The sequence below is a fragment of the Zeugodacus cucurbitae genome, chromosome 6 (assembly GCF_028554725.1).
Source record: "Zeugodacus cucurbitae isolate PBARC_wt_2022May chromosome 6, idZeuCucr1.2, whole genome shotgun sequence".
Lineage (NCBI taxonomy): Eukaryota > Metazoa > Arthropoda > Insecta > Diptera > Tephritidae > Zeugodacus > Zeugodacus cucurbitae.
Genome location: NC_071671.1, coordinates 59306342 through 59326189, shown reverse-complemented (window position 1 = coordinate 59326189; position 19848 = coordinate 59306342). Strand labels below are relative to the sequence as shown.

Below are 19848 nucleotides of genomic sequence, written 5' to 3'. Positions count from 1 at the left end.
GATTATGTTCCAGCAATTGAAATCTAGCTTTAAATGAAAATTAAGCACGTCATGTTATGTTAAAAAAAACAACAAATTTTTATTCTATTTTGTATTATCCTTGTCTTCTGACATTACGATTTCTTATTCCATTCCTTCGTGATCTTTTAGGATTACGATTTCTGATTCCATTGCGTCTTCTGTTGTTATTTCGGGAATTTCGTCCTCTAATTGGGCGTCGACGCCCATTTGAGGGTCTGCGACCGCGACCATTTTGACGGTTACCAGTTCTTCGTCCACGATTTGTTTTTGTACGTCTTATACGGCGGACGGCAGAAAATCGCATATTAGATATGCGTACCCTCTTTCGCTGACCATAGTCCGAAGAGAGAGGAGTATCATAGTAACTAGTAGGATAAGTTGAAGCATATGATGTAAGGTTAGAAAGTAACGGGTCTGTAAAGGATTGACTTCTCGAGTATTTAACGAAGTAAACGCCAACTACTAGAAGGCAAAGTAAAACTCGACAAAATCCCATTTTGATAATGACTACATTAATGCTATCGAGTTTTCGTCTTTATATAACAATCAAATTGTTTATCTTTTAGAAAGGTACGGTTTTTATTCTGATGAAACAGTTGCTTAAAAAAAACATTTACATACCAAATATTTGAGAAATATGCAAATATCGTGAAACAGACGCGGAAATATTCAAATATTGCGAATTTCTTAGGCAAATATTTGCAAAACAACTGCTCTTAGTAAAAAAGAAAAAACAAAAGTAAAATTATGTGCATAAAATAATATAATAAAAATATGTGAATAAAAGTTAATAGTCAAAGTCGTCGAAAGATTCCATCGATAAATGTTCTTCTTTATTGGGATGTTGGTCAAGATAATCTTCTGTTCCCATTTCTGCTAGTTTTTTCACTTGCCTCCAATTTGAAGTACACAATTCATTACGAGCATCAACCTGTTTGAATGATTCACTAGAGTTATGGAGCCATAATATAATTTTTTTTGTATTTATGTTACCAATTTAACAATTATATTGCTATCATTGAGAAGAGCGTATAATTTTTCGAATTGTTTTCGATTTTGCACAACTTTACCATGCTTATTACGCCAGTCATTGCGTTTCCAAGAATTCATCCAAAAGCCTACAGCATTTAGTAGGAACTCGGACTTAGTGTGCACACACAACTTGGCTATACCAACCCGTATAGCGATTTCAATAGCTTCAATAGCCGCTTCAATGTCACCAACATTTCGCGTCATGCGACCCGTTGCCGCTTCAGCAACATTGCTAAAAAGATTTAATATTCATAACTAATTTTACAATATTATAATTTAAACTTTACAGGGCATGATTTTTTCCAAAATATATACCATAACCCGCCATACAATTCCAACTACCCACATTTTCAGCATGCCCTCCAATGTACACATTAATATAATCGTCTTGGTTTGCATTAAAAACGTAATGATCGATTTTAATGACCTTTGTATTTTCCACACCTTCCTCCAATTCTCGTAGGACTCTTAACTTTAACAAAACCGTTATTAGCTACATATATAAATCGTAAACATGTATAAATAGAAGTTCCTTACTAAATCCTTATCGGCATCATTATCATTAATCAACAAACTTGTTGATAATGGTTCTTTTACAGTTTTTGATACTTCAGGCTTTTCCTGCTTAACAGCCCTTGCTAAAGTAGTTTGCAGACCATTAAGCTGTTGAAGGACATTTCCAGAATACTCATTTTCGAGATCATTGCGGATAATATTTGCTTGATGTTTTATGAGAAAATCGGTTGCTTTGCAGAGCGTGGGAAATTTTTTGAAAACTGCACCACTAAATTTTTTCACTTGCTGCTCACACTCTGACCAGGTGGTGTACACTCCCTCCTTTCGTCCTTTAGCAACAGCGTAATAAGGCATTGCAATTAAATTCTTTTAAATTACGCGCCAAGTTTACTTAATATTTTGATCGAAAATGAAACTTTGACAATTTTCGTGGTGAATATGAGCGCCAAAATTACACCCCATTTCAAGCTAAAATGCTGTGTAATCAAATAAGTGTTCCCGAAAAAACAAATTTAAAAGAATCTCGGTGTACGACACAAGGAAAAAATGGAAACGGAAAATATAAAAAAAATCATACGTTACAAATAAATTATAATAAAAAGTAAATTTATGAATTTGTAAAACATTATTTATTTATTTACAACTTTTAACATTCATATGGGGAATAGTACATATAATAACAACCCTGTATCCAAAGTATCTACAGACAGCTGATGACGATTCAAAAATCAGCTTAAAAAAATCAAAACAATTGCTGAGAGTAATGAAGTTTTTTAATTATTAGATGCAATTTTTAGCTAAAACTTTTCAAAATTCAAGTAAAGGCTTATTTATGTCTTTTTACGCTGTGGCCCGTGGTCACAATATAGGCATATATGATAGCTGGTAATATTTAAAATATTCCTTTAAGAAAAAAATATGGAAATGCTTGAATTAATATTTCAGGGGTAAGTGTGAGGAACAGGTAAAAGGATTTAAAGGTGCCAAATACAAGAAATTCAAGACGAGATCTGAAGCCGAATCTTTTGTTCAAAATTTAGCCGGGTTTTCTGCCACAAATAATAGTGCTCCAAAGCCGGAAGACTTTTGGCCCGAGGATGAGGCCTTTGAATTAAATTCGCTAGAAGATTCAGAGCTTGTAAGTTTTTAAATACCTATTGAAGTGATAATTTTATAATTCTCCATTTAGCTTGCTGCTGTAAATGCTGCAGAAAAAAACATCAAAAGAAAAGTAAATGCGCCTGATGATAATAGCTGTAAGAAGAAAAAATATCCCGCACATGTTTCGAACTTTTGGAAACCAGTGGGTAAAATAACATTTAAAGGACATTCCTTTGAAGTTGATTCAGAGGGGTACATTATTGTCTACACTGATGGTTCTTGTATAAATAATGGCCGTTCTGATGCTTGCGCAGGTTTTGGTGTATATTTCGGAGAAAATCATCCATTGTAAATATTATAGTCGTTTGTTTTTCATCGCATTTTTTATATATTTTATAATAATGTTTAAATTTTTTAGAAATGCCTCGCAGCCTGTCACCGGTCGTGTTACCAACAACGTAGGCGAAATACAAGCAGCCATTCATGCTATTAATACAGCAAAATCATTTGGGATCGAAAAGCTTTGTGTTAGTACAGATTCTCAGTTCCTAATAAACTCCATTACAATTTGGATCAAAGCCTGGAAAGAAAGAGAATGGCGTTTGAAAAATGGAGAACCCGTAAAAAATGTTATAGATTTTAAGAAAATAGATAAATTGCTGGCGGACAAAAGTATTGAGGTGAAATGGGTGAGGAAATGCTAAATAATAAGTGTATATGTATGTAAGTAAACAATGTTTGTATATTGTTTTATCAGAACTATGTAAAAGGACATCATTCTATTATTGGAAATGAAATGGCGGACAAATTGGCAAGGGAAGGATCTGACATGTATAGACGTATGAGTAATCTAGATTAATAGTTTTTTTTATAAATTGTATTGAGGTAAATAAAAATTAAGGGAAATGCAGAGAAAACATATTAGGTAACAGACTTTGTTATTATATAGAAAATAGCGAATTTTAAATTATATGAAATTTAAATAAATACATTTTAATGTGTTTTCAATTAACACAGAAATTAAAAAAAATTTCCTTAATAGCTGTTTTATTAATTTTAACAGGATTGAATATAACATTCTATCGAAGCGTTTCAAAAATAATCGATAACTTTTGACTAACGCTGTCATAATAGGTCCAGCTGATCAGCTCTAATTTTAAGTTTGTTTTTGCCGGTATGCGAATATTGTGGTGTTTTTTGATTTTTTATTTATAAATAAATATATTTAATATAAAGTTATGATTCCTACTGCAATATACACGTTCGCATTACTGTGTCTGTTGCCTAAAGGTCACAGGTGCAGTCAAGCACCTGCCAAACCTATTGTGGGTTTGCAGTTAAGCGATTCTGGAATGCACCGGTAACATGTATAAATGTCCTCCATATTTGACTATTTGTTAATAATTTACGTTTACAGCGATCTCATATACAATGTTCAGTTTACTAATGCCTTAACTGACAAAAGCTGTGACTACATCTTGGAGCAGCTGCTCCCTGCAGGTGTCTATATTAGTGTTGATCAATTAGACGACCTGAAACGGCTACAGAAAGTAAATACTAAATTGAAATAAAGCCTAATATTTTGTATTATTTTACATGTTAAATGTAAATGTTTTCTAGTTAAATGGTATATTTCCGGAATTCGTTGATGTTGAATCGCCAACAGAGAAATCGAAATCCTTTACAATTATGTTAAATGGTGTGCCACAAGCAAAGGACGTCATTAAGTTGCCTATACATTATCGCTACCACGCTCCAAGTAAAAATCACAAGTACGAAAATGCAAGTATATTTATATTTTTCTTATCTTAAAAGTAGTACTGTTTTTAGTAAATTCGCGACTGTTGAGATACCCATACCGAAATTGTATATAAAATGCAAAACACTTGAAGACAACTCTATTGAAGAATTATTGGAGACAGCATCTAAATATAATTATTGCCTAAATGAACGTAGCATAAGTTTTGTAACCAAACCTTACGAAAATAATAGTAACTCATCACCGAAATCGAATCATGATTTATACGAAAATTGCGACTGGTATTTAGTTGATGTACATTTCCAACTTAAGACGGATTTACGAGCCGACATACCGATAGGAAACGAAAAGGCTTTCCCTCCTATTTTATATGCTACAATCATAATAAGTTGGATTATATCCTTATATACAGTGTTTCGCACACATTCTATACCTCGACGCATTAACTATAAATTAGAAGAACAACGAATATTGCAAAATAAAATGAAGTAACAACACTGTATAAAATGTAATTAGCTATTTAAGTATTATCGCATTTTGCATTTCAGTACATCAAGCTGAGAATATTCCAAAGCTTTTTAAGTAATACATTCATATGTATTCCAAAATATATTTATCTAGGAATGAAAGATAAATATCAGCAGTAAAAAATACATCATTATACATTAACTTGCAATAATATTTATTAAATACAAGTTAAATATATATATGTAGATATTAATTATAATCAATCCGATCTATTGAAGTGTTGACCATTTAAAAACGTCGTATTAGGCCTCGATCACGCAATAGCGGCTGAGCGGTGAGTGTGGGCGCTGTTTCTGAGCGTGCAGTCCGTTTAATGTTTTTAAGTGAAAATGGTTATTATATTTAAAAAACAAATATTTTTCTGTTCATCCTAGAATCGAGAAAGATCACATCATGGTGAATTTAAACATTTAATAAATTTTATATCTAATATACGCAATTTTCCAAACAGTTTTTGGCAATACTGTCTTATGTCTGTTAAAACCTTTGATTTGTTGTTACAAAAACTGAAAACTAGATTGACAAAAAAAAAAAAGAAAAGCAATTTCTGCAAAACAAATACTAGTTTTAACCTTGAGTGAGATTTATTTTTTTAGTTTATTTTCTTTTAACTTAAGTTTGTTTAGTAATAAATTTTGGATTTCTCCTCGAATTTCCAATTTTTCAATCTGGTCAAATTTTTCCATAACTGGCAGTAAACTTTTGAAAAAATACAGGTCGTCACTGTTTTCTTGCAATTCCGTCTCCTTTTTAGGAATTTCTATCTCTTCACTTTCTAACTTAACAAATTCTATATCGTTACTAATTGGTGTGTCCTTCTTTCTTCTTTTGTTTGGAATCAATTTAATTTCGATGGGATCTGCTGCCATAGTGTCTTTGATGAAACTCATCATCTCAAAATATGGCCAACTTATTTTCATTGGTTTGGAACCAGTTAGAATTTTCTGCAAAATTTTGCGGTAACTATCCTTCAAATTTTTCCACTTTGTTTTTGCTGTCTCTCCTAAAAATATATAATCGAAAGAACAACAACTATCAAAATAATTATAATAAATAATGTTGTTCACATTTTCTGTGGGTTTATACTTTTATGTTTTAATGAAAATTTCTATAACCCGAAATTTGTTGGTGGATTATGGTGATTCGCGTTAGCGAAGTTCCACTGTATATAATTTAAATAAAAACTTACCTGCGCAACCACAAATTTTACCAACTTCACTCCATAACATATCGGTAATATTTTTATTTTTAAAATTTGGCAATCTATCCTGCCATAATAGCGGCCGACTTTGCACACATGAAATTAATAATTCTATATTTATTTTTGCCATCTTTATTGTTTGCCGCTCAGCCATTGACTAAAAATTAGAACAGGTTTCATTCCTGAACGACGCTGCTCTGCCGCTCAAAAATTTCGCTCACAGGCCGCTCAATAGCAAGTCATATGTTTTAATCGGCTGACGCTCACCGCTCAGGCGCTCATTGTGTGTTCGGTTCTTTACACTTCACTACAGTGCTAATTTCTTTAATTTTATTTAAAAAAAAACTTTAGCGTGATAAGCCTATGTTCAAACGAAGAAACTTTTATAGCTTATTATCGATAACTTGACTTTTGGTGTTGCTCATTCTCAACAACGAGAAACTCGAGTTTGGCAATTTTCTATAACTCCTTTAATATAATTTTCTTAATTTTGGTTCCGTTTACTTTTCTCCTTTACTTTGCTTACTTGAAAGCTGATTAAGGCAATAGTTATCTTCTGTTTCTTAAAAAATTGAAAACGTATCCAAAGTTGTTTAAACATTCTTCTTTTTCAGTTATAATTATATACATAGATACATAATGTATTTTTTATATATTATATATTTTCCTTAAATGCTATCAGTTCTTAATTAATATTAATTGATGTTTTAAAATTATCAAATCCCTGTTTACTCAGATTTACTTATAGTAGCCTCCGTATTTTGACCTATACTCTCAATTGTCTGCGATTTTTTGTTTGTGGACAAATTCGTTGGATCGTTCCAGGGTTGTATGGTCGCTTGCCCAAATATGATGAATAAAGCGTTGCACACCAAATAAACGCCAGCTGTTATATAGAAAACAATACGCCATTCGCTAGGTTCCTCCTGTGAGATGAAACACAATTAAAAATTTTATATGTACATACAAATTAGAGAAAGCTCCAAAAGTCATATTTATTCTAACCTCATTTTTTACGATAGCGCCAACAACTAACGGTGCAAACAATGACAACAAATTGCCAAAACCATTCGAAATGGACATCATTGGACCGGCGAAATTCGGTGAAAGATCCATGTGATTAACTAAATAACCACAAAAAGCGGACGCATTGAAGCCCACACCGATAGTGAGCAGCGTTATAGCCGCTACACTCTCTTCACTCGTCATATAGCTCATACCAATTAGGCAAGCCATGGGTATCCATTGACCAATGGTGTTGAAGAGCTTTCGCGCTACTGTGGTGCTCAATACATTCCTATTGATAAGCATATCCGAAATGGGGCTAACGATCAGACATAACAGCCACATTACAAAGTACGGCAAAGCCGATAATAACGCATTCGAAGCGACATTTAACTTGAGTACCGAATCCATATAGGTGGGTATTTCGGTGAGGAGTGTGTAAAAGCCCCAAGTGAAACCCGTTTGAGCAGCGATGAGGCCATAAAATGGTGCTGATGTGAATAATGACTTCCACGGTACCGGCATGGACTAAAATAATAAAAGAGAATACATAATAATTAATTTCGTGCATATATATTGCCAACGACATAGTATATATCTTAAGGTCAAGCAAGAATTCTTCAAATGTTAATGCTATTTAACTGTATTACATTTAAAGGGGTTAGGATCTATTTTTTTAATTTTCTGGAGTTCAGTAAAATAGGTCTCTGGCAATTCTGCATAATAGAGCTTTGTGGCCGATTTGCCCTTCCCCAAATAGTCAATGTAGATTACACCATGTAAACCTCTGAAAACGGCCATCACCTTTGCGACCAATAGGACCACCTTCGCCTTCTTCGGAGTAAATTCAACTAGTGAAGTTTCGCTGTTCCTCCCACTAAAAAAACGTTTCCGATCCTTAGTTTTCAAAATCGCCTCACAAGAAATCGTTTAAAAACTTAATTGAACTTATTAACTCACCGTACTCTCCAAACCGCTGCCAGTAAGGCGCTCAATATATTCACGCTCCTCTGAGGATATCACTTTAGAGTTCTTTGGCGAATCCGCACCAAAAACTAAAAACACAATCGACCAAGCCAACGCCACAGCACCGGAAATATAAAAAATACCCGGCCAACCCATGCAGGAGTCGAAAATGAAACCACTCGTGGCCAAAATAATCACCGTGCCCAATTGTGCACCCGAATACACCGATGTCGCCAAAAAGCTACGCTCCGTACGTGGCGCCCATTTTGCTAGCAACGTGTGTACCGATGGATAGAGTACACCTTGTGTTAGTCCAATTAATACACGTAGAAAGCATACTACTTGCCAACTGCCGCTGGATGCAGCCCAAGGATGCAACATTGTTATGATCGAAGCCAGCACTGTGGCAATGCCGAGCACCAGTTTGCCACCGAAACGTTTGGCGAGCAGACCCGCTGGTACTTGCGCCACCACATAACCCCAAAAGAAGCTGCTCAGTATTAACGATTTGGTCGAGGGATCCCAGTCATAGTATTCATCGCCTTCACTTCTGGGTTTCGTCATTGGCACAATGGCGGCGGAAATATTGACACGTAGAAAGTAGCCGAACGCCATGCCAAAGAACATCAGCAACGACTGCACATGACGGACGCCGAACGCATTCGCTGTAAACAAAAAGTATTTTGTTTTTAGTTTAATGAGTTCAATTTAAGAGATCTCTTAAAATATGTGTGTGCTAACAATCTTTCTTTCGTCGTAGTTGTATTTTTCCCTTGAAGCGTACAAAACCATTTTTAAGTAACAACGGAGTGCGCTCCGTGGCGAGAATATAAACCATTGTCCTAGCAGAAATGTTTGCGTTCCAATACTTGATTTCAATTACACACGTTGTTTACTCCTAGATCGGTTGTTTGTTGGTTGTGCAAAATCACAACAATTTCTAGCAAATAATGATCTCAGCGCAACTGGTTCCTGCTGTCGTCTGACGCCGTTCAATTTCATTTTCAGTTTTTATTGATGACACAAGGTCCTCACATTTAATTTTATAGAATTAATCGTACATATATTGGCGATAATGTGTGCGTTAATTAATATTTTTATGTGCTAAATAGTTTGTTTTCAATTTCATGGAATTGAAAATACTAAAGATTACAATACGCACTGCTCCTACAAACGTACAAGCCTACAATTGTTTCAACTTAAGTGAGCCACCATATGAGTAATACTTGGAACTAATAAGCAAATGATGAAAAATATATAAGAATGTTTAGTATTTGAGCTTTTCCAACTTATTCTTACTTCTTCACCTTACGACCGTTATCCACGTTCGCTGCAAGTTCATGTTTCAAAGACCATTTCACTCGTCCATTCTATGACCAAATTAGGCTGCAGTATTTCAAAAAACATGGCATACATGTCAAAGTAGACGTTCTCAAGAATGATAGAGAGAATCATGAACCATATTGCGATCATAAACATAACCAAAATCTTTCATCACGAAGTAGCATATCTTTCGGGCACCTCTATTCGAAAAAATTAACGTCTTTCTTGACGGCTACACGGATCTGAGTTACAACTTAAGTTGTCTTGACTGTAAAGCATGTGACGAACTTTTAGGAATTTCCTCATGGTATGAGTCCACTTTTTCCTATACGATATGTGTTCGAAAAATAACGGGAATTTTGATTTGTCTGCATTTACATATGTTGTCGTCTTTAAAATAGTTTCCATTAGATATCATGTACTTAATCCAGCGCTGTTTCCAATCGTCGAAACACTTATCAAACTCGATTTTTGGTATAGCCTTTGGCACTTTCAGCGACAGCGATTTCTCGTATGTTTGTGAAACGAGGGCCAAAAGTCGCACGAAGACATATCAGGTGAATATGGAGGCTGGGGCAATGTTACAGTAGCGTTTTTGGCCAAGAATTCACGAACACGCAACGAAGTGTGAGCTTTTACGAAAAACGCGTCCAACCTTAGAGTTGTAAATAAACATAGTAAAAAACAAGTAAGGAGGGGCTAAGTTCGGGTGTAACCGAACATTTTATACTCTCGCAATTTATTTATTTAACTTTATTTATATTATATAATACACAATTTGACCCACGTATTCATCATATATATTGTATAAAGTCCATTGAAAGTTGGAAACCATAATATTAGGTTAGAAGCACCGAGGCCCTCGTGTTCGATATATGGGGCCTTGACAACCTATGGTCCGATTTCGGTGATTTTTAGAATGGGGCTGCCACACTATAAACGTAGTATTTGTGCAAAGTTCTGCACCGATATCTTCACTAGTGCTTACTTTATATATTGTAAAGTACACGATTCGGATCGACTTCATAGTTCTGGTATATGGGAAGTAGGCGTGGTTGTGATCCGATTTGGACTATTTTTACAACATATAATTGGGATGTAAGGAAACTATTACAAACCAAGTTTCATTGAAATCGGTCGAGTAGTTCCTGAGATATGGTTTTTGACCCATAAGTGGGAGACGCCACGCCCATTTTCCATTTTGTAAAAAAATCTGAGTGCAGCTTTCATCTGCCATTCCTTATGTGAAATTTAGTGTTTCTGACGTTTTTCGTTAGTGAGTTAACGTACTTTTAGTAATTTTCAACCTAACCTTTGTATGGGAGGTGGGCGTGGTTATTATCCAATTTCTTTCATTTTTGGACGGTATTAGGAAGTGGCTAAAAAAAACGACTGCAGAAAGTTTGGTTTATATAGCTCTATTGGTTTGCGAGATATGTATAAAAAACTTAGTAGGGGGCGGGGCCACGCCCACTTCCCCAATAAAATTACATCCACATATGCCCCTTCATAGTGCGATCCTTCATACCAAATTTTATATATATATTTTCCATAGCTTTATTTATGGCTTAGTTATGGCACTTTATGTGTTTTCGGTTTTCGCCATTTTGTGGGCTCATATCGAAAGCAACCTATGGTGCCAAGAAATAAGTATGCCAAGTTTCATCAAGATGTCTTAATTTTTACTCAAGTTACAGCTTGCACAGACGGACGGACGGACGGACAGACATTCGGATTTGAACTCCACTCTTCACCCTGATCACTTTGGTATATATAACCCTATATATCTAACTCGTTTAGTTTTGGGTGTTACAAACAACCGTTATGTGAACAAAACTATAATACTCTCTTTAGCAACATTTGTTGCGAGAGTATAAAAATAAGCTCTAAACCCGTGAAATTTTAAATTTTTACCCGTAGTATCATCATAGAAAAATATTTGTCTAACGGTTTTTCAATTTTCTTTGAAATGAAATATTTCTCATACAGTAAATACTTCTGGCATACTGTGGTAGAATATGTATTCGCCCGTAACAGCTTCTTTGAGTCATCGATTGAGTCCACCGCCTTTGGTGTTCATTTAGTTTTGGCCTCACTGATTGCTCAGACAATAGCTCACAAACTAACTCCGTTGTGATCTAATATACAAGTGTCTTTCGAAAGTTGGGCCTAACTACAAAACATATGAGTACAATTTTAATAACATTCTATCGCTTCGTTCATAACTAATATACGAAATTTTCTACTATATATAAAAACCTATTGTGGTTCGCCGCCACTCGAAATTATTAAAAAGTTATATTTTTCTAATCTCAAACCCTTGTAACCTCAAGCTTTAAGTTAACAGCTAAACTCCACCACTTCAAAATGGATCAGCGCAGTTTTCACTCGCTGTCTATAACTATATAAATATATAATATATATCGTGTTTATATACACGTATTCTGGGCACACTGTGTGCCGGCGCAATAACAAAACCATAATTGTTAAATTATCGCTAATTGACGCATAGACTTACATACCTCAGTTCTGTATATGTTTGTATTGTAACTATATCTCTGCACGCTTATACTATTTACTAGTGCAATATTTTATTGCTGAGATTGTAGATTACCGGAGTAATATGCCCTTAATTATGTCTCAATTGATAACAGTGATTATTACATACGTGTGTATGTGCTGCGAAACTGCAATAATTCTTTTTTTTTTTATAAAATTACTATCAAGGTCAATGACATTGGCGCATCATCAGCACTCATCTGTGACTTGTGCGAGTTTTATAACTTTACTCATCGCAGATTTCCTCATTTCTATATTGCGGTAATAAATGGGGTCTGCGTGTGTGTGTGTGGGCGTGCACGTGTCACTGCTCATCAAAGTGTAATTTATTTATATTGAAGAGTTAAGGTTATTCTTTAAGGCTTTAATAGCAAAATGCTCGATTTTTCTTATCTGCTGAAAATGGTCTAATATCTATTGAGATATATATAAACTATTTGGGTCTCACTTTTTAAATTTAAACCACAAATGATCTACCTCAATTTGATAGTTGTCTTGGTTTTCAATGATGTTATCGTTTTCATGAATGCGTATAGAAATCTTTTAGAGGGTCTCATGAGAGTTTAATAGTTAAACCTAAAACTAATCGAGTTAGATATGGGGTTATCTATGAATAATAAAATGACTAATTGATTTTCATATCTCTGACTGTCTGCTCCCCATTCCTTCAGCTGTCCATTGAAGCTAAAACTTAGGTAAATCATTCCTGTTATTCTAAGGTTTAACAACCAGTTAAGTGGTATTATGTTGATAGCCAAGAAATGATTGTATTTCGTCATTCATTTGACTTCATATCATTTACAGCGATCAATGCGTGCAATATCTTAACAATTCTCACATGCTGTTACATATAAAAATTCAACAGCGGTCTTACATGTCGTATGAGTAACCGTTGTTTCGTGATCACTTCGTTAAAAGCTCGGTTCCTAGCACGCTCAACGCCGGAAGCCAAAATTGAAAAAATACAAAATGAACAATAAATTTAATTATTTGGCAATTACCTACACCAGTGACTGATGAACAGTGTCAAAACAACGTAAACAATATAACTGCATTTTTAAATTTTATTATCGCAATCGATAAGATTTGAAATGTTTTCGTAAGAATACTCAAAAACAAAAAAAAAAAAACAAAAAGTTAATCGGTCATGTTTTTTTCCTTAATTAAGTTTAAAAGTGTGTTACTAGGTATTTTTGGTGGTGGTGCTGCTCAAGTGGTTTATAAAGGACACTATCTTGATCGCCAAGCCTCTTATAATAGATGCTTAATTAAAAATTATAAAAATAATCTTAAACAAAAAATCGGAATAAAAAGTAATTTTTTTTTTTCAAATATTGCCGTCAGTATTTTATACCCGAGACACACATGTAGTAACAATACCATGATAAAAGTATTATGGTATTGTGTTTACTATGTACATTGACACACATCGATTTGTAGTAAACCCAAATACTAGTATTTGTTTCATAGACATTCGATATTTCAAAAAATCAGGGACCGTAACTCTTATGACTTTTATCAAAAAAATCAAAAAATAAAAGTTATTTTTGATTTTCAATTCAATTCAATTCAATTCAATTCAAATTTTTTTATTTATTTATTTATGCCGTATGTATTACAATATGCTGCATGATTCCAATTTTTATATATGAACTAGCAGACCCGGCCACACGTTTTTGTGGCTAAGGTATACATTAAATTAGTAAATCTTTCAATGCAGAGAAAAAATTCTTACGCATAAAGACGAAAACGTTATAGCCGATAAATTTTAAAATGATTGATAGACATTATTGTAGATCTGTGTTAAGCGAAAATCATCATAATTTGTAAAACTTCGATTTTTTTAATCGTATATTGGAGAAAGTAACAAATGACCAAATTTAATAGTTGGCTTTATCTTGGCTTTGGTGACGATATTGATTACCTTCTTCACAGCCAGTCTTGATCTTTTGCAAAGTTTGATGTTGATTTATGTTACGCAGAATGATGAAAACTCACACTACTTTTAATTGCAAGTGAGTGGGGATAGTCCGGCAATTTTAAATAGTCTGTGGGATAATTTAATATGTCATCCTGGTTTGTAGCTGTGTCAACTCTCCCTTAACGTAATTCTAACTTGTCGCATTATGGTCAAAGAGATCCTTGTTTTTTTACCACCAATATAGGTCATTCAATCAGCCATTTATGTTTATTATATTGTGGTTTCATGTCAGGAAAAACACGATAAATAAGCTCCTCTTTCGAGGCCATGAAGTGACCCGTTAAAAATGTTATTAATCCATCGAGGTGCCAACTGCGTCGCTACCATTTTGAACTATTTCTACAATCGCAGTATGATATTGTTGGAAAAACACTCGTATGTTATTTGTTAATTGGCGATTCTTTATGTGTCGCCACAAATTAGATGATTTTAGGAATGTGATTAGTTCGTCAGCAACAGTTGATCCAGGAATAGTCTGACGAAAATCATGGCTTCACCTATTTCTACAATCGCAGTATGATATTGTTGGAAAAACACTCGTATGTTATTTGTTAATTGGCGATTCTTTATGTGTCGCCACAAATTAGATGATTTTAGGAATGTGATTAGTTCGTCAGCAACAGTTGATCCAGGAATAGTCTGACGAAAATCATGGCTTCACCAAAAATATTTTCGTTATCGCGTAAATCTTTTAAAGTCCTGTGCAGTACATCCAGCGACTTGAATATCTGGAAAATCTTCTTTACAGCTCTTTTTTTGGCGATTTTGCAGACTGGTGTTTCGTTGATTTGCCTACTAACAGGTGTCAAGATGCCCCTATTCCCATTATAACTGGGCGTTGAAAATGAGTGAAATCGGTTCAGGAATTACCTCAACCCTCATGTACTATATATGCTGATTTTCGTTATTCTATTGGACTTTATTTCAAATTGTGTGTAAGAAAATTACATCAATAAATTGCGAGAGTATAAAATGTTCGGTTGCCTTTGCCTACTTTTTACAAATTGTGTTGGGCTATCGACACAGCCTTATACAATTGAACAATGATAAAAATATTTTAACTAAGCAACAATGACAACTTTCAAAATATTATTATTTTTTGTTTTGTATTTTTTTATAATTTTGTTGTCAATTCAAATAAAATCATCTTTTTTGTTATCTTCCCCACAATTTTTCGATATATACTTACTTTCTAATCCTTCCCTGGCCTTCCATAAATATTTCAAAACTAAAATTAGCCAGATCGGTTTGGCCCTTCTCGACTTTTTTCGAGACTTACGACACAAATGTTTGTATGGGTGATTAGAAAATTGTGGATTTAAGTCTTTTTCAGTCAATTTTTCTAATTTTTCTCTCCGTAAGAACCATCCCGGTACCTCTAAAAACATTCTAAACAAAGAATTTGCGAAATCGGTTCAGCGGTTCTCGAGTTATGCGCTTAGCAACACATTTTGCGATTCATTTTTATATTATAGAAGATATATGCGTTCTATCCATTATCAAGTTCAGGGGCATAACATTTTGTTGTTATTATAAGCGTACACCTTAGTTTTACTTTAAAGCTTAACAGAGATTAAGAAACATATTATGTCACAAATTTTGAATTGATTTTTATTATTGATTTAAAAATATAAAAATCAAAAATAATTCTTATTTTTTGATCTAAAAAAAATAAAAATCAAAAATAACTTTTATTTTTACGATGTTCCTTTATGTATGATTTTTTTAATTAAAAATTGTAAAATAACTCTTATTTCCGGTCCCTGCAAAAAATTGTAAACAATAAACAATCACATTTATGAAATGGAGAAATTAAGATTTATTATTGCAAAATAATACAAAAACACGTATTTTCTCCACAAAACACAGAAGTCGATAAATTATATCTCCGAATCGAATTATATCTCCGAAACGAAAGAGGTGCAATGCCTTGGCGTTTTTGAAAAAAATTCTTATTTTCCTTTATTGTTATTTATTTTTGAAAAGTCATTTTGACAAAATATTTTGAAAAGCTTTTGTATATGAGCTCTCTCCTAGGTTTCAAAACTATTTTCAGCTGTGTTTAGTGAAGCACTTTTCCACAAAAAAAATGCTGATATTGTTACCAGCAAAATACTATATTGCTCACGTGGTGAAGTGCTGGTATTTGGTGACACACATCTGGTATTCGTACGAACAATAGTATTGTTACGACATGTGTGTCTCGGCTATTATAGAATTTTGATGTGAAAGCAGTCAGCAAATTAACTGTAATTGTACTCACAGTCGCCTATTTAAAGGTAATAAGTAGGTAATGGTAGCACACGCGTGCATATTTACTTGTGATCGAAATTTATTTGTTGTATTTGATAAGATTCTCAGTTTGACTAACATATCTAGTAGATATCTACTATCATTTACATAAAGACTTTTAATTAAACAACTTAAACAACTTCAAACACGTTTGTATATATAATTAATTTGTATACTTATTGAATAAGTACTTATGTGTAATTGATTTAAAATATTTCAAACGGAATAAATTCGCATTTTTATTATTGACAAACTCTCTAAACTTGTCAGAGTATCTGCATGTCACGCTTCTGTCTACTTCTCTATCTAATTAAAATATTCAAATTGTACTCGTGTTGCACTTAAAATTATTTATTTAACGTCTGCGTTTTTTTTGTTAGAAAAATTATATATTAAACAAATATACTTTAGATTTTTATTCAAAGGCAAATTAATGCGTAATTTTGCTATCTTTATATTCAAAAGGATCGGTCGGTATACTGATAGTGGTTTTGAAAAAATATTTTAATAGTATTTTAATGGTTTTCTTCTATAGAACAATCGTTCTCAACTTGACTAAAAATTGAGATATCTTAACGAAACTTGGAACACGTATTCCTTGGCACCCTGAGGAGGTTGCTTTCGAAAATGGGCAAAATCGAACTATTGCCACGCCCACAAAATGGCGAAAACCAAAGACCTATAAAGTGTTATAACAAAGCCATAAATAAAGTTATAAAAGTAAAACTTGGAATAAAGGATCGCACTAGGAAGGGGCATATTTGGATGTATTTTTTTTGGGGAAGTGGGCGTGGCCCCGCTCCCAAATCGGTTATTTGTATATATCTCGCAAACCAATAAGTCGGTTCTCCTACATACCCCACCACACACCATGAAAATAGTTGAAATCGGATAATAACCACGCCCACCTCCCAAACAAAGGTTAGGTTAAAAATTACTAAAAGTGGGTTAACTCACTAACGAAAAACGTCAGAAACACGAAATTTCCCAGAAATAATAGCAGAAGGAAGCTGCACTGAGATTTTTTACAAAATGGAAGATGGGCGTGGCATCGCCTACTTATGGGTCAAAAACCATATCTCAGGAATTACTCGACAGATTTCAATGAAATTCGGTTTATAATATTTTCTTGACATCGGTTCACAACTACGACAACTACGACAACTTCCCATATAACACATTTTTGAAGGATCCAATGAAGATAGCGAAATAAAAATTTACACAAATACTGTGTAATGATCCGTGGCATCACTTGTGAAAAAATTGTCGAAATCGGACTATAACTTTTCTATGCCCCGGATATCGCAAATGAAGAACTCATTTCCCCCATGGTAACTTTTCACCGAAAATTTCGGTAAATCTCTCAGGTATCTTAATTTAATTCAGAGGAAATATTTTTCTTCTAATAGTGTGTCTCTGTACCAGAAAAGGTTAAAATCGGGTCATAACTTCCCTTATATGAATATATGAGAATACCTAATTAGAGGATTTTCAAAAATACGATGAGCTTAATAGCTTATAAATCGGTTAATATGTGATATATATATTAATGCCGAATATATGGGTCAAATTGTGTGTTTACTTAATAAAAATATAGCAATAAATTGCGAGAGTATAAAATGTTCGGTTGCACCCGAACTTAGCCTTTCCTTACTTGTTTTTATTTAAGTTCGGTAGACTTCGTTTATAGAAATTAACTCCACAAAAAAATTTTCAAAAAAAATTCGAGTAATAATTTCACTCATTTTAATTCATTGTCTTATCGATCTGCTCTAAGATCCAAAGTTTTTTTTCGTGGAGATAAACTCGCTATCTCCAGTAAGCTGTCGCTATTGATTGGAAGTACTATTAGGACTTCGTAGATATTTGCAGACGTCAGCAAAACTTTATAGCAACAACTGGGAGAGAGTACAAAGTTCAACTAGTATTTTATACTCTTACAAATTACATGGATCAAGATCGGGATATCAGTTGTTGACATTTTTTTTTTGTGAGAATAAAAGGACGAAATTTAATTTATTGGGTCTGTGGTCTTTTTTTGGTGTATGCGAGCTAGCGCGGGTTCTTAACTGATTTAATCCAATTTAGTAACATCATTATTGTCAGAAAATCAAATTCCCTAAGATATGTCGCAGATTGAGCTATGGAGTCTAGAAATGATAAGTTTATGTAATGATTGACCATTTTTAGATGAATAGTTTCAAGTTGGTTTTGCAATTGCTGAGATATGAAATTCCATTAAAAGGGTGAGGTTCCACGGTTATTGCTAATTTTTTAATCGATTCAAGTTTTGACGTTAATGGTTAACAAGTTTGTTACAATTTATATGACAGTATCATCTGTATCTATATTTTATGATTTGTTGTCTGTCCATTGAATATTATTGTTAAATATTTAAAAAAAAATTTAATACAGTTCAGTGACTAATAAAAATCAAATTTTTATTAGAAAAAGTGAAAAAAACGCGTTTATCCAGTTAGAGAATTTTAATGGCTAGCACGCATTTCTCTAATGAACCCTTGTCAAACTCGACGTGTATTTGTAATCTGCTTTATTGTCATAAACACTCGTAATTGCACATTTATAACTCGTATTTTTTATAATTTTTTTTTGATTATATCTAAGTAACTTGTGTAAGCAAAATTCTTACGTTTTTCATTCTCAGCCAGGGATTCTTGTACAGTCATGGATTTTTTAAAGCCCATTATTGTTGTTTTAGTTGTTTTTTTTTGTATATGCGTAATGTAGACACTGTCTGTATTTACCGCTATATAATATTTTATTATTTATTTGTGTTTTATCACTGTGTCTTTAAATGATTCAATCTCACGCTAAAACAAATTACGACGCGTTTAATGTAGAAATCACAGTTATTCACCCGCACTTTATACTGTGTATATTAAATTTCGGGAGCAAATTTCACATGCACCACATCTTTGGAGGGCGCCACTGAGCGACTAAAACCCTAACCGTGCACTTGACTTAATTTATAACGATAACAGGTTTGTAGGTAGATCGGTGCATACTCGTACTTGTACACTTGTATTTAGTACTTATACGAGTATGTTTATCTTAAGCATATCAAAACTAGCTGATTACGTTACAATGTTGTCAGATTTATGAGGGTGTTTGTTGCAATCATTAGCAATCTAGTTAGCGTTGACTCGCATAAAACGGAAGTGCATACTTCTAACTTTAGTTGGATAGCCAAAGCTAAATAGAGCCCTGCCTTTTGATCAATTTTAGTATAAATTTTTTCTTATCAGACATGTAGTAGGACGTTGGACATGACGGAAAGAAAGGTGTATTCTGCTTAGGAGCTGTTAAATGAAGGTAATGTAGCATACCCTGAGTTGTTTATAATGATAAAGATACTAGAACTGCAGCGGTGAATCAAATAGCAAGTTTTTGTTCATTGTTTTCTTCGTTAGCAAGCCATTGCCAGTTCTCAAGGTCGTCCAATGAATAGTACTACTCACCATTGCTTGAATTTAGTTCAAAAGCATTCACATTAATTCCTCATCGTATATAAGTCATTGTGTCCTTTATATAGCTAAAGGGTTT

General features: G+C 33.6%; 5 protein-coding genes across 7 annotated transcripts; 2 read left to right on the top strand and 3 right to left on the bottom strand.

The window, feature by feature from the left end:
• Window positions 1–572: 572 nt before the first annotated feature.
• On the bottom strand, window positions 573–2015 carry LOC105217543 (ribonuclease H1). Its single transcript, XM_011192597.3, has 4 exons — window positions 1591–2015; window positions 1341–1525; window positions 1015–1285; window positions 573–952 (listed from the first exon to the last, which is right to left on the bottom strand). Exons 1-4 carry the CDS (start codon window positions 1921–1923, stop codon window positions 809–811), a joined length of 933 nt encoding a protein of 310 aa, XP_011190899.1. The 5' UTR covers window positions 1924–2015; the 3' UTR covers window positions 573–808.
• A 273-nt stretch (window positions 2016–2288) lies between these two features.
• On the top strand, window positions 2289–3704 carry LOC105217544 (ribonuclease H1). Its single transcript, XM_011192598.3, has 5 exons — window positions 2289–2454; window positions 2515–2707; window positions 2759–3018; window positions 3089–3359; window positions 3428–3704. Exons 1-5 carry the CDS (start codon window positions 2354–2356, stop codon window positions 3527–3529), a joined length of 927 nt encoding a protein of 308 aa, XP_011190900.2. The 5' UTR covers window positions 2289–2353; the 3' UTR covers window positions 3530–3704.
• Window positions 3705–3806: 102 nt separating this feature from the next.
• Window positions 3807–4941, top strand: LOC105217541 (uncharacterized). Of its 2 annotated transcripts, none has more exons than XM_011192593.3 (4): window positions 3807–4030; window positions 4088–4220; window positions 4291–4442; window positions 4489–4941. In XM_011192593.3, exons 1-4 carry the CDS (start codon window positions 3909–3911, stop codon window positions 4919–4921), a joined length of 840 nt encoding a protein of 279 aa, XP_011190895.2. In that variant the 5' UTR covers window positions 3807–3908; the 3' UTR covers window positions 4922–4941. The 2 variants fall into 2 exon arrangements, with proteins under 2 accessions (XP_011190895.2, XP_011190896.2); XM_011192594.3 differs by having other exon boundaries at window positions 3811–4030; window positions 4501–4941.
• Window positions 4942–5541: 600 nt separating this feature from the next.
• On the bottom strand, window positions 5542–6312 carry LOC105217540 (uncharacterized). The gene is made up of 2 exons (XM_011192591.3): window positions 6147–6312; window positions 5542–5960 (listed from the first exon to the last, which is right to left on the bottom strand). Exons 1-2 carry the CDS (start codon window positions 6310–6312, stop codon window positions 5542–5544), a joined length of 585 nt encoding a protein of 194 aa, XP_011190893.1.
• A 435-nt stretch (window positions 6313–6747) lies between these two features.
• Window positions 6748–19264, bottom strand: LOC105217539 (putative inorganic phosphate cotransporter). 2 transcript variants are annotated; one of them, XM_011192590.3, is made up of 4 exons: window positions 18935–19264; window positions 8124–8794; window positions 7164–7691; window positions 6748–7084 (listed from the first exon to the last, which is right to left on the bottom strand). In XM_011192590.3, the coding sequence occupies exons 1-4, from the start codon at window positions 18987–18989 to the stop codon at window positions 6887–6889; spliced, it is 1452 nt and encodes a 483-aa protein (XP_011190892.1). In that variant the 5' UTR covers window positions 18990–19264; the 3' UTR covers window positions 6748–6886. The 2 variants fall into 2 exon arrangements, with proteins under 2 accessions (XP_011190892.1, XP_011190891.1); XM_011192589.3 differs by lacking the exon at window positions 18935–19264 and adding an exon at window positions 8871–10192.
• Between the last annotated feature and the right edge of the window lie 584 nt (window positions 19265–19848).

Coding starts and splice junctions, on each gene's coding strand:
- LOC105217543 (XM_011192597.3), bottom strand. CDS start 1,923: ATGCCTTATTACGCTGTTGCTAAAGGACGAAAGGAGGGAGTGTACACC. Junction 1,286..1,340: donor TTTGGAAAAAATCATGCCCT/GTAAAGTTTAAA, acceptor AAATCTTTTTAG/CAATGTTGCTGAAGCGGCAA. Junction 953..1,014: donor GCAATATAATTGTTAAATTG/GTAACATAAATA, acceptor TCATTCAAACAG/GTTGATGCTCGTAATGAATT.
- LOC105217544 (XM_011192598.3), top strand. CDS start 2,354: ATGCAATTTTTAGCTAAAACTTTTCAAAATTCAAGTAAAGGCTTATTT. Junction 2,708..2,758: donor CGCTAGAAGATTCAGAGCTT/GTAAGTTTTTAA, acceptor TTCTCCATTTAG/CTTGCTGCTGTAAATGCTGC. Junction 3,360..3,427: donor AAAGTATTGAGGTGAAATGG/GTGAGGAAATGC, acceptor TTGTTTTATCAG/AACTATGTAAAAGGACATCA.
- LOC105217541 (XM_011192593.3), top strand. CDS start 3,909: ATGATTCCTACTGCAATATACACGTTCGCATTACTGTGTCTGTTGCCT. Junction 4,031..4,087: donor AGCGATTCTGGAATGCACCG/GTAACATGTATA, acceptor TTACGTTTACAG/CGATCTCATATACAATGTTC. Junction 4,443..4,488: donor GCTCCAAGTAAAAATCACAA/GTACGAAAATGC, acceptor TCTTAAAAGTAG/TACTGTTTTTAGTAAATTCG.
- LOC105217540 (XM_011192591.3), bottom strand. CDS start 6,312: ATGGCTGAGCGGCAAACAATAAAGATGGCAAAAATAAATATAGAATTA. Junction 5,961..6,146: donor TAAAATTTGTGGTTGCGCAG/GTAAGTTTTTAT, acceptor ATATATTTTTAG/GAGAGACAGCAAAAACAAAG.
- LOC105217539 (XM_011192589.3), bottom strand. CDS start 8,967: ATGGTTTATATTCTCGCCACGGAGCGCACTCCGTTGTTACTTAAAAAT. Junction 8,795..8,870: donor ACTACGACGAAAGAAAGATT/GTTAGCACACAC, acceptor TTTTGTTTACAG/CGAATGCGTTCGGCGTCCGT. Junction 7,085..7,163: donor GCGCTATCGTAAAAAATGAG/GTTAGAATAAAT, acceptor TTCATCTCACAG/GAGGAACCTAGCGAATGGCG.